General features: G+C 39.8%; 1 protein-coding gene across 5 annotated transcripts in view; it reads right to left on the bottom strand.

Moving 5' to 3' along the window:
- The window catches only part of lama2 (laminin, alpha 2), a 157,980-nt gene that overhangs the window by 100,375 nt on the left and 40,295 nt on the right, over positions 1–17,310 (bottom strand). For all 5 annotated transcript variants that reach the window (XM_051876479.1, XM_051876480.1, XM_051876481.1 and 2 more), the window contains exons 4-10: positions 11,438–11,680; positions 8,956–9,135; positions 7,195–7,284; positions 6,582–6,699; positions 5,647–5,825; positions 5,274–5,373; positions 4,966–5,126 (exon numbers count right to left, since the gene is read on the bottom strand). In XM_051876479.1, coding sequence (XP_051732439.1) covers positions 4,966–5,126; positions 5,274–5,373; positions 5,647–5,825; positions 6,582–6,699; positions 7,195–7,284; positions 8,956–9,135; positions 11,438–11,680 — 1,071 coding nt within the window. The remainder of the gene's footprint in view (positions 1–4,965; positions 5,127–5,273; positions 5,374–5,646; positions 5,826–6,581; positions 6,700–7,194; positions 7,285–8,955; positions 9,136–11,437; positions 11,681–17,310) is intronic.

Raw genomic sequence — 17,310 nt, 5'->3', positions numbered from 1 at the left:
ATTACGTGTTTCTACCCACAACTAGAAAAACAATGGCTGTTGTTGCTTTCTTGGAGCTTCTGTTCTTTCCCAAAAGCATCATTACCCAACTATGGTCGCAAGTTCCCTCGTTACTAATGTAGTTCCAACTAACATTCGCAAATAGCTGGGGTTCAACGGGTTGAAGGTCCAAATGTCAGTTTCAGTGCAGCTTCAAAGAGCTCTACATGATCCCAGACGAGGAATAAGAGTCTTATCTAGAGAAACCATCGACTCATTTTCTTAAAAAAAATAAAAATTATATACTTTTTAACCACAAATACTCATCTTGCACTGCTCTGTGATGCTCCACGTGTAGAGCTCTTTGAAGCTGCACTGAAACTGACATTTGGACCTTCAACCCGTTGAACCCCAGTGAAGTCCACTATATGGAGAAAAATCCTGGAATGTTTTCCTCAAAAACCTTCATTCCTTTTCGACTGAAGAAAGAAAGACATAAACATCTTGGATGACATGGGGGTGAGTAAATTATCAGGACATTTCAATTCTGAAGTAAACTAATCCTTTAAGTGAGATGACCCAAACTCACGTCACCGTACAGAGATCCCTCATGTTAGTGAGATGTCCACCTGCATTGGAAAATCTGAATCACTGGCTCTACTACAGCAGTGGATTCACTCCTGTACTCTGCTGTTGGAAAACAGATCATTTTAAAATCCCATGATGACTTCCTGACTAGAAATGAATCATTAGGGTCCTCAGGACTCCCACCTGCAATCTCCACAGGAAGAAGAGGCCGTTCAGAGTGCAGCTCTGAAGTCTTATTTACTCTCCACAGCAGTGTTTTTCCTCACTGAATGACTGGACTCTGGAAATCTACCACCAACGCTTTTGTCCTGTAGATGTCCAGCTGAAAGTCCCAGGGTAACAAAAGTCTCTAACACCCTGTGGGTGGTTTTGTCAGGCTTCCAGACACTGTGGATCTTCTTTAGCTTCTACCTGAAGCCTCGTTAAGCCAGATGGCTGAAGGGCTGCTTCTTGAGACACGTTCATCTAAACCTTTTTCCGAGTTCCTCTGCACTACCAGCTTACTTTTTGGAAATGGTAACTGATCTCTGTCCACTCCAGACATCATTGTTCCTCGACAAACTCATCATTGTAGTGTTTTTTCACCTCTCAAAGTGAAATTAAGACCAGATCTAAAGGCCTGTTCTTTCATCCTTTAGATCCTTCACAGTGACCTTTTGTTGAAGCACATTATCCATTTTGGGAACTTTTTGATGTTTTCATCGTCTGTATCTATCTGTCTCCAAGACATTCTGCAATTGTCCTTTACCAGCCGTGTCCTCACAGTCCTGGTTGTGACAGGATTAGTGTGCAGGAATATGGCACACCTGAACGGCACAGAAATCACAAAGCCAACAGAGTTTTCTGTGTTCTTCTTAGAATATCTAGAAGAATGTCTTCTGGAGCATGTGGACATTTGTTTTCATTTCTATTTATTGAGATGACATGTCACCACATGCTTGTGTGGGATTCCTTGTAACCTGGATGATGGCCTTTCTGATTCAGTGCCCTCTTACGTAATTGGTTTTCTTGTTCAGCCTGAACAGTCTGTAGAAAGTTAATGGTGCCTTAAATTCTTGGAGATCACTACGATTATTCCATACAATTGAGAAATAGTGAATCTAAAGTGAACATGTGAATCTAAAATAGTGAAACGTCACGTCACTTCACTTTATTTCAAATAGTGAACCCAACCAACTGACTAACAGGGGCGTTTCAGGCCATATCCAAAATGTTGTCATTCAACTACATTTACATGATTAAAGTCTAGAGAGTCGGTAATGAAACGCATTGGTTGACACATGTTAAGTTTGCTAATGCCACCATAAGATGCCATACATACAGAGCACACTTTTCCATTCCACTGATTTTCCATTGTTTTTCTATGAAAACGCACACTAGACAGGCGTGATTGACTGTTGAGCTTGTGTATTGTTTGTTTTACTGCATTCTAAAAATGAGAAGTTCAACTTTTAAAGTGCCATTATGCTATTTTAAACGCTCCTAATTTTTTGTTTTGTCCTACAACAGGTTTACATGCATTGAAAGGTCAAAAAACACTTTAATTTTCTCATAACATACACTGTAGCATCAGATCTTTTCTCACAGTGTCTGAAATGGTTCAATAAAGGATTCAGTCTCTCTAAACTCCAAGAGATTATAGTTTATAAAGTTTTAAATATGGATATTTTTCTTACAAAAACCCATCGCTTCACTTCAGAAGGCATTTATTAAACCACTATACCTTTAAGAGTCAATATACAGCTAAACAACGGTGTGTGAATACTCTCACAAAAGGAACTATGACTGCATTTAGGTCCCAAACACTGGCCTTGATAGCAATATGTCCTGGGCTGCACCATCTGTCGTTCACAAAATCTGCTAGTTCATCACCATTTTCTTACTACTCTCACTTTCATGCACAATTTGAAAGCCATTCACTGCAGTTGGGAGTATCAGCTCCCAGCCAAGCGTCAGTGAGACACACAAGATTATATTGTTTGTGTTACCCATGGTCAATGGTTTGTGCCAAGATCTTGTCCATTTACTGTGCTTTGACCATAATTAAGGTAGGCCAGGTCTGATCTCTTGTATTCGTTTTTTACAACCCGAATTCCGGAAATGTTGGGACGTTTTTTAAATTTGAATAAAATGAAAACTAAAAGACTTTCAAATCACATGAGACAATATTTTATTCACAATAGAACATAGATAACATAATAAATGTTTAAACTGAGAAATGTTACAATTTTATGCACAAACTGAGCTTATTTCAAATTTGATGCCTGCTACAGGTCTCAATAGTTGGCACGGGGGCATGTTTACCATGGTGTAGCATCTCCTCTTCTTTTCAAAGCAGTTTGAAGACGTCTGGGCATCGAGGTTATGAGTCTCTGGAGTTTGGTATTGGAATTTGGTCCCATTCTTGCCTGATATAGGTTTCCTGCTGGTGAAGTTCGTGGTCGTCTTTGACGTTTTTTTCATTTAATGATGCGCTAAATGTAGGTGAAAGATCTGGACTGCAGGCAGGCCAATTCAGCACCCGGACTCTTCTACGACGAAGCCATGCTGTTGTAATAGCTGCAGTATGTGGTTTTGTATTGTCCTGCTGAAATACACAAGGCCTTCCCTGAAGTAGACGTCGTCTGGAAACCTTTATATACCTTTCAGCATTCATAGTGCCTTCCAAAACATGCAAGCTGCCCGTACCGTATGCACTAATGCACCTCCATACCATCAGAGATGCTGGATTTTGAACTGAATGCTGATAACACGCTGGAAGGTCTCCCTCCTCTTTAGCCCGTCCGTGATTTCCAACAAGAATGTCAAATTTGGACTCATCTGACCATAGAACACTTTTCCACTTTGAATCAGTCCATTTTAAATGAGCCTTGGCCCACAGGACACGACATATGGCTTCGTTTTTGCATGATAGAGCTTTAGTTGGCATCTGCAGATGGCACGGCGGATTGTGTTTACCGACAGTAGTTTCTGGAAGTATTCCTGGGCCCATTTAGTAATGTCATTGACACAATCATGCCGATGAGTGATGCAGTGTCGTCTGAGGGCCCGAAGACCACGGGCATCCAATAAAGGTCTTCAGCCTTATGTCTTATGCACAGAGATTTCTCCAGTTTCTCTGCATCTTTTGATGAAGTTATGCACTGTAGATGATGAGATTTGCAAAGCCTTTGCAATTTGTCATTGAGGAACATTGTTTTTAAAGTATTCCACAATCTTTTTACGCACTCTTTCACAGCTCTGCCCATCTTTACTTCTGGGAGACTCTGCCTCTCTAAAACATTCCTTTTATAGCTAATCATGTTACAGACCTGATATCAATTAACTTAATTAGTTGCTAGATGTTCTCCCAGCTGAATCTTTTCAAAATTTCTTGCTTTTTCAGCCATTTGTTGCCCCCGTGCCAACTATTGAGACCTGTAGCAGGCATCAAATTTGAAATGAGCTCATTTAGTGGATAAAATTGTAAAAATTTCTCTGTTTAAACATTTGTTATGTTATCTATGTTCTATTGTGAATAAAATATTGGCTCATGTGATTTGAAAGTCTTTTAGTTTTCATTTTTTTTCAAATTTAAAAAACATCCCAAGATTCTGGAATTCGGGTTGTAGCTCAGCACTGACAACTCTACAGATCCTCTGGAGGACGCTGGACCAGAGGATGAAAGAGGATCACCTCAACATTACCAGCCGAGCAACAAGACAATCTATGCAGCAATATTACAGTACTAGTTTATATATTATTAATGTGTAATCCAAGCTATTTTTGTATAAACTAGCAGAAACACTTTATTTTGATTGCCTACTTTACACACCCTACTTACCATAAGTAACTTTGCAACGACATGTCAACTAGCAGTTATTAGAGTATTAGTAGACCATCTGCTTAATAGTTTTTATGCTAATCATACTTATCAATATTTTTCAGAGACACAGACTGGCATCCATAAATATCTAAACAACACAACCCCAAACTACACGCCCAAGGAATTACACATGAAACCGTTTCTCAAAAAAAAAAAAAAAAAAATCAAAAATATAATCAATGAATTTTGTAAGGCAAATTTTGTAAGAGAAGTACTGTAAAAAGTGTTTTAGTTCATTTAAAATGGCCGAAAGAATCAGAGAGGGAAAAATCAATTTCTAGAGCTCATAATTAACTTTTTAGAAAAGTGCGTACGTAAGTGCAATTTTGACCACATGGGCTGCCACAGACTCTGAGCCAAAGGCAAATTAGACAAAGTATCATTTATTTATAAACTTTTTTTCAGCTTCATTTTAAATACATACCATTGATATACCCATGATATAAAATTACTTGTTGTGGTATTACTGTAGCACTGTGATCGTGACTGTATAACCAGAGCGAGGCCAGTGGTGATGTGGAAACATGTCGTACCTTACACACACAGGGCAGCTGGCAGGGATCCTGGTTAACGCTGCCCTCACTGCTGCAGTCGCACCGCTCACACAGAGGGAACCCTGTGTATCCGAACGCACACCTGTCACACTTCTCACCTGCGTAGCCCTGCTTACAGATGCACGAGCCCACAGCCAAACCTGCCACAGACAAAAAAACACAGCATTACTGCAACAGCTCCCACTCCATTCCCACCTGTATTTAGTGCTGGAAATTTGTGATCAGATCACCAAAAACACTGAATAGGTGGACACCGGGCTGCTGACCCATCACGTGAGGTGTTGTACCTGTGGTGGCCTGACTCTCATCTGGAACACATGCAGAGTGGAGTGAACCTCTCAGGTCACATAAGCAGGGTCTGCAGGGCCAGCTCTCATCTGGTCTCACCTGTGGAAATATGAGAACAAACACCGTTCACTAAACCCTGCCTTCAAAATGATGTTGACCCATGGCAACTCAAGTCTAGTCTAATATAAGGCCTCATTCAAATCATCCAAAAGTATGGGACACCAAAGACAATATTAGGAAAGCTTGACATCAAAGTAAGGAGGTGGAACTTAGCAAATGGTCAATTTTCACTTTTTTCCCTTTGCTTTTAGAAGTAGCATGTGGACAATGAGGACCAAATAATTTCTCAGACAGGAATAAGAGAAAACTTACCCCACTTGGTCTGTAGTATCCGTCTATACATGATTGACAGTTAATTCCTCCAGTGTTGTCAGAGCAACCAAGGCAGACTCCGCCCCCCTCATACGCTCCATTAATATTCAAACTCAGCTTAGCATCGGCCACAGTTTGGTTGTAATAGCATTCCTCTGATTTACCGTGACAGTTACACTCTGGCAAATAAACACATCACATAATAATACAACATAAGAAGAGCAGTACAGTTTAACAAACAGTTCCTGACACATGAGTATACAGTTAAAATACTGAAATACCACATGAAGAAGAGTTGATCTGAATGTTGGCATCAGACCAACAGCACCACTGCAAGAATAATAAATGAGAAGCTAATACAGAGTAACATTTCCACCACAATATCACGTTATTTTCCTTAAATTGACGTTTACTCATTTAGCACATCTATGCAAAGCATAGGTACACATTTTTTCAGTATGTGTCTTCCCTGAGGATTTAACCCGCATGCTGTTCAATGCATGGATCACTGGGATTGAATTTATAATGGAAGGATACATTAATGAAAGCTAGATTGAGTGATATTGCTTTATTGTAATATGTTAAATAATCAAGTTAATATTGAGTAACTTACATTTTAGACACAATATTGCTGGTTACTTTGTAAAAAATGGTTCCACACACACAGACACAGCAACACTGACAACACACAGTAGCAGTGTTTTGTTCCTGAATGTTTTTTGACAAATCGGTTGAGTGAATCATTCAATGACTTGTTCATAAAAACACTCACCAAAAACTGTTGCATAATTTTAATTACTATGCATTAACTTTTACATAGCTGATGTGAATATAGTCACTCATATAAGATGAATTGATGTTCCTAATGTTCATAGAACACACCTAAAATAAGACAAAAATGATCAGTTCTGCGGGACATTGTTGAGGCCTCTTACTTTCACAGACGTGGCGCGTGAGGAAGGTTCCCGCCATCCAGGGTTTCTGGTTGTAACCAGGGCAACAGCGGTCACAGCTCTCCCCACAAGTGTTGTGTTCACACTCACAGCTGAATTTCTGACATTGAAACCAAAACAGTCAGTCAAACCAACTGTGTGCAAGAACTGATTTGAGAATGCCTTCCAAGTTTAAACTCAATTTTAATTGGGAATTATACCGCATATTTCTAAAAACAGATGATCAATGTTTAAAAGGATACCTATAGGAACATTTATTTATTTAATTGTCAAAATTGTTTATTTTGATAAAGTTATCTGAAAATGTGTGAGACATTTTGTGGTGCTGTAAAGACAAAACTATACCTTTATCGAAGTTTTGACAATAGTGAAGTTAGTAGTAGACAAATATGATACACACACACACATACACAGGCACCACAAAATACAGTTAGTTATTTTTTTTAAAACCGTTGTGAGTGCATGCTTCATAAGGACTAAAAGTGATTAGTCTCTAATTAACAACTTAATAATAAAGCTCAAGCAATAAACCTAATTAAAAGTGCACACATGAACTCATTTTAGGATAATGATTCTTTAGCTTTAGATGACAAACCTTGGTGTCTGTGTTGAGAGGGCAGGCCTTAGCGTGACCGTAACAGATGCACATGCCTCCTACTGATATATCCTTAATGGAGTAGTAATACTGAAAAACAAAAGCATTACAATCATATTAGGACTCAAACTCTACTGTAAGACAAACTGTAGTAATTACGGCATCCCAGACTGTAACAGAAGATATACAGACACAGAGCACGTTTGCAGATGGTTTAAGTTACATTACCCTTGGCAAACCTTCTGCAGATATATGACGTGTGGTCTGGACTGAGAAGTTCTGATGAAGAACTAAGGATCTTGCAAGCAAAGTGTCTATAAGTTAAACCCTATGAACACCCATGCTTTTTCAGCTATATAATTCCCATCACCCCTCACATAACAAAAGTAGAGTAGAGTTTGTGAAGCACTTTTTCCCCCCAAAGCTGCCAGAGTGTTTTTTAATACATGAATCTAAATAATGAATTGATCTAGATGCTGATGCAAGGGGGTCTGTGGTAAATATATCACTATTTTATGATGCGCATGTCCCAAAACTACACCCTTCAAGGTACTGACTGTGAATCACCATTGTGTCGAGCTGGTTGTGAAGCTCAAACAAACAGATCAATGAAGTGAAAGCACCAGAGAGGCACAGTGTTAAAGGGTTAGTTCACCCAAAAATGAAAATTCTGTCATCAGTTACTCACCCTGTTGTCGTTCCAAACCTGTAAGAACTTTGAAACATAAATAAAGATATTTTTAAAGAAACCTGAGAGATTTCTGTCCCTCCATTGACAGTCCATGCTTCAAAAAGTTCATAAAGAGATTGTAAAACTGAGGCCTGGTCCACACTAATACATTTTCATGTGAAAACGCATTTTTTTCTCTATGTTTTGGCCTTCATTCTCATGTGTTACGCAGCACGTTTGAGCTTCACAACAGGTTTGTTCTCACTCATCTAGCAAGTACAGTTGAGGATCTGATCATGTTTGCTGATCAATGTTTATATGTGAATAAAAGCCTAAATTCAATCTGTTTATCATATAAAGCGATTGAGTCTCTTCAGAAAATTTTGACTAAACTGCTCGATTCACATGGATTAGTTTGACGATCGCTTTATGAACGTTTTGAAGTGTCAAAGTGGTAGTTGCGTGGATTGTCAATGGAGGGACATAAATCTCTCCGATTTCATTAAAAATCTGTTAATTTTTGTTTCGAAGATGACCGAATGTCTTACGGGTTTAGAACGACATTTTGGGTGAACTAACCCTTTAAACTTTCTGGGAAAGTCAACTTACTAAAGTCGCAATATACTTTACACACACGAGAATGACACACATCACCTTCAACTCAGCCTTTAATTTAGCCAGCTTATGCCTCTCTGACTACAAAAAGACTCTTTGAATGAAATAATTTGGGTACATTTATCCAAATTGCTCAATGCACGTGAGAAACATAATCCTGCATTTCATAACGCAACTCTTCTTTGATGGAAACAGGTCAATCAGCGAGTTAATGAGTTTGTAGGAGGAAGTGGGTTGGTGGAGGCGTGTGATATGGCGTCTTTGAGGGAAAGAGCGGGCCGATTTGTTAATTACTGTGTGATTTTAATTAAAACCCATCTGTCTGAGGAGGAGAGGCTCGTAATAGATGAGGCGGCCCGGGCAGCATTAGCTCCAACCATCCACACACACAGATGGCTCATGAATGGCACTGTGCAACGACAAACATTCTCTCTGGTGTCAAAGCATCGCGCTAACACTCCAGCAGAGGCACACACCCGTCTGGTGACGATGGGGTCGATGTCTTTGGGGTCATTGAGGTCGAGGGTCATGAGGTCAGCATTTAGGGTGCGGATCCTCTGGAACTGCAGGCGGATATAACGTGCCGAGGTGAAGTTGAGTAACGTGGGTGACGGATCGTCCGCGCTGGGACGACCGTTTATTAGTGAGGTGTGAATCTGAAAGAGAACAAGAAATGATTAATTGCACCGAGTGACTGTCTTTATGAGTGAGTCTTTGAATCATTCCCTCAACTGTGGTTGTATATATACTCATATCTATGGCTGATTTGTAGATTGTAATCTAAAAATGGTTTGTATTTTTGTATTTCCCGTGTATTTTCTATGTTGGTGATGTGACCGCGAAGATCACAAGTGTGACTATTTTAAGATCATTTTGACTTTTCATGTTCATGTTTTCATGTCCACTTTTTTGTGTGTGTTCATAAATCAAGTGCCACAAAGGTCATCAAATAGTTTAGCATTCTGAAAAAAGTAAAAATTTCAAAATGTAAAATGACCAAAGACCACCAGAGGGTTAATAGAATATAAACTAATAAACAAATAAATAAAGTTAATTATTGCAATCTATTGACAACCATAGTGTTAATGCAAATGCAACTCAAGGAAGTGATGTGTGTATGTGTGTGTATGTGTGTGTGTGTGTGTGTGCAGTACTGGGCTGTTTTTCTTGGGTTAATGATGTGTGCTAATTAGTGCTGTGTGAGTTTACAATGTCTGTTTTTAAAGGAGATAGAGTGACATTTGAGTCCAGGCTTGATCTCCCCACCCACCTCCCTCATTAGTACGGTACACACACACACACACATGCCATACAGTTCAATATAGTCCTATGATCTGACAGCTGTAAATCTGAATTTCAGAAAACACACACACACATTAAAACTGCTGCTGTAGGAGAACTTCCATCTCATCTATCATGCCTGTGTGGGTGTTCATGTCAGCCCGCTATTAGCTGTTGTACGAGCTGTGTGGGGAAGTTAGCAGCTGTAATAATGCAAACATGCATAATTCTACATGTTTTTGGTTTGTATGGAAATTTGCTGTGATATCTGTGTAAATGAGTGTGTGTGTCATTGTGTTGTTGAGTGGGCTCTGAATGAGAGGGACACGGGAGTTTGTGTGTGTGTGTGTGTGTGTGTGCTTGTGAATATATTTTTGTCTTGTCTATTTTCTCTAATTAAGGATTACAACTAACGAGGTAACTTAAGATGCAGTCGAGTGAGGTTCTCAGTCGCATACATTCAAATGCATTTAAAGAGACAGTTTACCCAAAAATTTACAATTCTGCCATCATTTAGCTTATTCTCCCAATTCTCCAAACTCCTGTGTACATTGTACAGAAATATTTTCAACACATTTCTAACATTTTACATCCAATTATTTATTCGGTAAGTAGTCATGTAATAAATGGGATAATGTATGGTCAGATTACCCATGTGAGGTTAACCAATTATAACACAAGATCAGAAAAGGTGCTAAAATGGCCACGAAAAGGGGGTCATATAAACCGTTTGTTGTGAAAATTTTGCAGTGTAAAACTTATTGGATTTCTATCACCTAATGGTCTTAATGAAAAGTTTAACATTTCTCCTTTTCTTTAAAGTGGACCTATAATGCTCCTTTCACAAGATGTAATATAAGTCTCTGGTGTCTCCAGAATGTGTCTGTGAAGTTTCAGCTCAAAATCCCCCACAGATCATTTATTATAGCTTGTCAAATTTGCTCCTATTTGGGTGTGAGCAAAAACACGCCGTTTTTGTGTGTGTCCCTTTAAATGCAAATGAGCTGCTGCTCCCGCCCCCTTTCCAGAAGAGGGCGGAGCTTTAACAGCTCAACAACAACAAAGCTGGAGAATCTCACGCAGACAAAATGAGGATTGTCAGTAACGGTGTTCAGCCTTACATTGTTCAAACCGGAGTCGACACTGATGGAGAGACTCAGGAAGAAGTTACAACTTTTAGACGTTTCTGAATGGTTAGAGGATAAATTTATGTAGTTGATATGGAGTTGATTCAACTCATGTACGTGGCCATTGTATGTTTGTATATTTTATTAAATCATGTGATGTAGTCATGTCATATCATGTGATGTAATACTCTGTTGTGTATAAGGGCCTAGTTGTGAATGACTAAATGTCACTTTTGATGAGTACATGCAATGCTTTTTTTAATTCATGTGAACTTTCGTGGTGTGCCAACTTTTTCCTTTTTGTGTGTTTTCTGTGTTTGAGCTCATTGAGCTTTCTTCCTGCTGGATGTGTGCACTTTTTGTCTAATTCATGGTAAAATGGGAATGGAAATCTAAATGATGAAACCTTGATTAACATAATAATGAATTTAAAGAAAAGTCAAATGATAAAACAGTTCAGGATATGACCTCTTCAGAAGTCAATCATGGCATTAAACCTTCTCATTACGCAACTTAATTCTGTTGACCCATGAGTCCAGGTGTTTCTCACCTCGCCGTTCTCCAGAGGATGGATTTTAGAGTAGAAGGAGGTACAGATGACCTCATCATCATGCGTGTAGGACGGCGGGCCTGTTCTGGGGACGATGTCGAAGCGTGTGATGCACTCTGTGTCTGTTATAGCGTAATACTGCCACGGCATGAATGTTTCACCGTCCAGAGAACGTTCCAGAATCCAGTTTCCAGGCCGAGGCGAGTTTGCAGCCTTCAGGATCACATAAGCGATCTGGAAGATCTGTGCGAGAGGAGAACGTGGAAAAGAATATTAATTAATATTCTCGCAAACATATAAATGTCTATATACGCTGTTTATATAGTCCTGGCAGAATCTGTAAAATCTTTAGAATTTTTGAATAAGAGTCAAACACAAAACACCATTATGCAAAGATAAATATGATATGTGCTAAAGCTGGCAGCAGACTCTCTCTCATAATGGAACAGAAATGAAAGAGAAGATCAGAGAAAGAAAAGTAAAACTTGATTCCCATGATTCCAAAGTCTTTTATTCAACAGCAAAAGACTCGAGGCACACGTGCACACACACACACTAAATGAGAACGGTGTGTGTATCACGGTGTGACACGTTAAACATAGTCCCTGACAGGTTCTCGGCGGCCTTCAGAAAGCTTCGGGGCGCAGTGACATTCCAGCTTACCTGAAGAGCTGACCTGAATAAAAAGAAAACATGAGAAACGGCGGGGGGAAATAGGCTGAAGTCTCTATTCATTTCTGTTACCTTTTCAGCTAACACTGCCCCATGAGAGACACACACACTCTTTCATCTCCAGCAGATAACAGGCTTATGTTACCGTCTCTCACAGCAAAGCTCTGGACGCTGGTTCACGCAGCACAATGCTGTTTTGTGTGCTGTTTTCAGAAAGAGGTGAGGCGGGAGCGACGCAAGGATGTCTGAATAGCACAATCATCTGACTAAACTATGAAAAACACAGGGAAATGAAGGCCACACCAGTCACACTTCAAACTACACACTGTAACTCAACACTCATAAACATATACACATATTCTGATTGATCAGCTGCAGCATGCAGTGGTCAGATATAAATTTGAAGGATGTCCAGGGAAACACTCAAACTCTCTGCCTTCTACAGTAGCCACGCCCCAAACTCTCAGTCTGCTACAGTAGCCACGCCCCAAACTCTCAGTCTGCTACAGTAGCCACGCCCCAAACTCTCAGCCTGCTACAGTAGCCACGCCCCAAACTCTCAGTCTGCTACAGTAGCCACGCCCCAAACTCTCAGCCTGCTACAGTAGCCACGCCCCAAACTCTCAGTCTGCTACAGTAGCCACTCCCCAAACTCTCAGTCTTCTACAGTAGCCACGCCCCAAACTCTCAGTCTGCTACAGTAGCCACGCCCCAAACTCTCAGCCTGCTATAGTAGCCACGCCCCAAACTCTCAGCCTGCTACAGTAGCCACGCTCAAACTCTCAGTCTGCTACAGTAGCCACGCCCAAAACTCTCAGTCTGCTACAGTAGCCACGCCCCAAACTCTCAGCCTGCTACAGTAGCCACGCCCCAAACTCTCAGTCTTCTACAGTAGCCACGCCCCAAACTCTCAGCCTGCTACAGTAGCCACGCCTCAAACTCTCAGTCTGCTACAGTAGCCACGCCCCAAACTCTCAGCCTGCTACAGTAGCCACGCCTCAAACTCTCAGTCTGCTACAGTAGCCACGCCCCAAACTCTCAGTCTGCTACAGTAGCCACGCCCCAAACTCTCAGCCTGCTACAGTAGCCACGCCTCAAACTCTCAGTCTGCTACAGTAGCCACGCCCCAAACTCTCAGTCTGCTACAGTAGCCACGCCCCAAACTCTCAGCCTGCTACAGTAGCCACGCCCCAAACTCTCAGCCTGCTACAGTAGCCACGCCCCAAACTCTCAGCCTGCTACAGTAGCCACGCCCCAAACTCTCAGTCTGCTACAGTAGCCACTCCCCAAACTCTCAGTCTTCTACAGTAGCCACGCCCCAAACTCTCAGTCTGCTACAGTAGCCACGCCCCAAACTCTCAGTCTGCTACAGTAGCCACGCCCCAAACTCTCAGCCTGAGATTTTTTGTGCGCACACATCCAAAGTGTGTGCCCAGAAAGCAACATTTTAGACAGCACACAAATACCTTCTTGGTGAATATAGTTGGTTATGTCTTAAATGAACATGAACAGATGAGAAATAAAAAGCTTGTGTAACAGTATATTGGATCCGTGCAGCTCTTAAAGTAACAGTAGCTTAATAATCCTTAATATCGTTGCATCCCTAATTTAACATAAAAAAGTCACCTTTTAAAAAAGAAGTGCCCTGTTGTTATTTAGTTGGCGTGTGTGTGTGTGTGTGTGTGTGTGTGTGTGTGTGTGTGTGCGTGTGTGTTGCCCTCAGGTGTTCATTTACTGCAGCGGTTCTCACGAGCAAAGGCCACAGATTTCATTGAAGACAAACAACCATTCCTGCAGTATATGACAGAGAGAAGAAGAGCTATAAAAATCATGTCATAACCCACAACCTGTCAGAAATGGCACGAATCAAACACAGATGTGACTCCCTTATCTGCCTGTGTGTGCTGGCCTCAAGACCCTGCCTCCTACACACACACACACACACACACACACACGCACAGATATATCCTCCCCGCTCACAGATGACAGTGTATTCTCTGCGTGTCACATCTCTTCTGTCAAAGATTATTCTCAGAGGCTTCAATAACTTTCAGTTCAGATGAACAAACTCCAGCAAACGTTTAATAACTGAAAAGCCAGAAGGGTAAACACACTTGGGAGTGAACGTGTCGTTTTGCCATCGTCTAATTTTTCTGATATCGTACTGAATCCGGCATCATGTTGGATGATTTGACTCAACAAATTTCAACTCAAGCTTATGCTAAAATATAAAAAATAAAAATAATTAAAAAGAAAAATCAAAAAAATGTTATTATTGTAAAAATGAACGTTTTCTGATAGGACTAGGATGTGGTTTGGCACAACTGCACTTTGCAATGAATAAATATTTTCCATACGAAGTAAAATGTAGCTTAATTAGTTTAGTTCATTAACACAATAATGTAACACACTCCTCTGAGCTGAGAATGAATAAACAGAACACCTGCTCCTCCAGACTTCTGCCTGTCAGTTGTCCATGATTTAGGAATGATAATGAATAACGAAGCATAAAATACCATACTTTGCTGGTCTTGCGAGTGAAAGAGAGAAGCAGTGAAAGTAAACTTCATCTTCTCCAGATAACAGCTCTTAAATAATTGTATTGTTTATTACATTTGAGACAGTCATTACAGTAGCCTTTCTAAAATATAAAACAAACATACAGTGAATGTGTAAAGAAAATGTGTAAACTAGTCAAAGAAGAGTTAAGGACTGTCCTCATCCATACAGTACACTTAGCCTTAAAACAGGTATTCATATATGTGATCTTATGCAGCTGTAGAGCTGTTTTAGTTAGGTATGTTCTGTCTGTACAGGCTATTTTGGCTCATTCCTCCAGGTATTTGCTCTAGTTTAGCTTACACTTACCCTTGAGCACAATTATTTTAATAATGCTACAGACTCTCACATGGACAGAGATCAGATGTTGCCTGGGTCATTTGCTCCTATTTGTTCTCTTGAGTATGTGCACCAGTCATTCTTCCCAACAAGATGTCAGTCCTGTAGCATGATGTCAGCACAGAACACTTCACTGTGGAGATGGTATTTGAGGCATGAGCGCTGAGATACAAACTAAAACTGATGTTTGTAGCATGACTATCTTTGACTGTAGTTTAACTACTTTAGATTTTGAGTAACGTATTTTTAAAGCTTCCAGTTATTTTGCAAAAACAGCCTGTTATGCTGCTTGATTGTACAAACTAGTGTTTCTTTTAATGTATTGTCATACTCATAAACACACTGGTTTCTGCACTTTGTTATTCTTCTAGTTATTTACCAGTAGCGTACAATGAATCGAAGTCTCACACATTCACAGAAAACAGAAAACACTTACATCTGCGATGCAAAATAATGTAAATAGCTTGACATGTCTGTCATAATCTCATCTGACCACACAGGAACGGTCACTGTTATGCCTTCTGCTTTTATAAGGTTGTTTTCGAGCTCTATAGGGCACGTTCATTGTCAGCATCTAAACCCTGTAGTTCCTTTAAAGGAGACATGAATTGAAAAATCAACTTTTCCTTGAGATTTTGATTATAAGAGGTCATCATACTATAAGAATTTCTTGTAAGTTCCTTAAACTTCCTTGTTAGTCCAATAAAAGCTTTTATAGACACCAGACCCAGAGAACGACTGATCCTAACAAAGATAGGTGAAACTCCGCCTCCGCAGAAGAAATCAACGCCTACATCATTGGAACATTAGCCCCGCCCACTGGTGAGATGAGGAGGAGAGAAGAGCGATACAGGACTAAAATAACATTACCTTTCAAAGGATCCTAATGCTAGAAATATGGTTATTTATTTTCAACAATGTGAATGTCTCAGTTGAGCTTTATTTATTTGTATTCGGTACATTTCACTGTGGATTCTTTGGTAAATCAATCGCATTTTGGTGCAAACAGACTTTTACGATATGGACTCGACAGTAATTCAACAACATGTCAGTAACTGTGTTAATTCTAATGCCTGATCTGATATTAATGATTCATGTACAGTCAGATGATCTTTGTCTGTGTGTCAGTAAATCAAACCAGTGACTAAATGCTCAACTTCACCTTGTTTCTCTCAGTAGGATGAAAATTATTTGATATTTAAACAGTGATTAAATTATATATAGAAAGCGATCAAAGAACGCTCCCTTTACAATCGCTGGAGCTGTCAATCAAACAGTGCGAGTTTATCAGTGACTGAGTTCTGGACTCACGTCAAAACTCCCGTTTTATTCAACGAATCTCTTAGTTACATCACGTTTACACTGTTAGTTATGATGAAAGCATTCGTTAGTGTGCAGAATGACGAGATCACTGCTTTCATGAGCTCAACAACATGTCTGTGATCGACTACAATGTTCATCACTGCAACCTTTCATGCCACGATCTAAATATAATGCCACAGATCTAAATGTAATGCTATAATCAACACTTTTCACAATTAGTTAACCTTGAGAGCTGTAATAGTAAGAATGTGCTAAAAGTTTTCGAGAGAGTAATACTCTTTCATATGCAAATCTGTCAGCCAATCACAGCAGTGGGCGTTTACACTGAAGTCTCACAGAGACACGCCCCTTAAAACAGAGCGTTCAAATCACAGGATAAAATCAGGGTAGGAAAAAAGCCTAAATTATGAAAAAAAAGAAAAGAAAAAAAAAAAGCCTAAATTATGAAAATTGTTGATGTAAAAATCATACTAACATTATAAGTGCACCCCAGGAAACATTATAAAACAATAAAACGACGCAGTTCATGAACCCTTTAAAATGATCGCTGGCTTTTCTGTGCTTTCCTCATTGTAGTTCTGCAGAGAATTATGGGTGAATGTTTTCAAAGCGGTGTAGGTGGTTGGATTTCCACTTCCTGATAATTGAACCAAATGAGACATCCAAACATCTGGATATTGTTTTGTATTCTTTTTCCATTTCAGCATTTGTTTAACTTGGGGATTTTATTTTCACCATTTGTTCTCTTTACTATGGGAATTTTATCCATGAAATATTTTAATGATTCACAGACCAATACTTCTGTAAACAACATTTGCAATTTTTATATTATTTCAATTTTGATTATTTTTTTGCCTAAAAAACAAACACGCAATTACCAAGCAAGATTTGCAGATGACCCTTCAATAAACTCTGACCTTTTTCTGACTGTTCCTGTTCAGACATGCACATCCCATTTCCTTGAGCATTTTCTGTAAAAT

The sequence above is a fragment of the Ctenopharyngodon idella genome, chromosome 20 (genome assembly GCF_019924925.1).
Source record: "Ctenopharyngodon idella isolate HZGC_01 chromosome 20, HZGC01, whole genome shotgun sequence".
Lineage (NCBI taxonomy): Eukaryota > Metazoa > Chordata > Actinopteri > Cypriniformes > Xenocyprididae > Ctenopharyngodon > Ctenopharyngodon idella.
The sequence above is the reverse complement of the archived record's forward strand: the minus strand, read 5'-3'. Positions and strand labels throughout refer to the sequence as shown.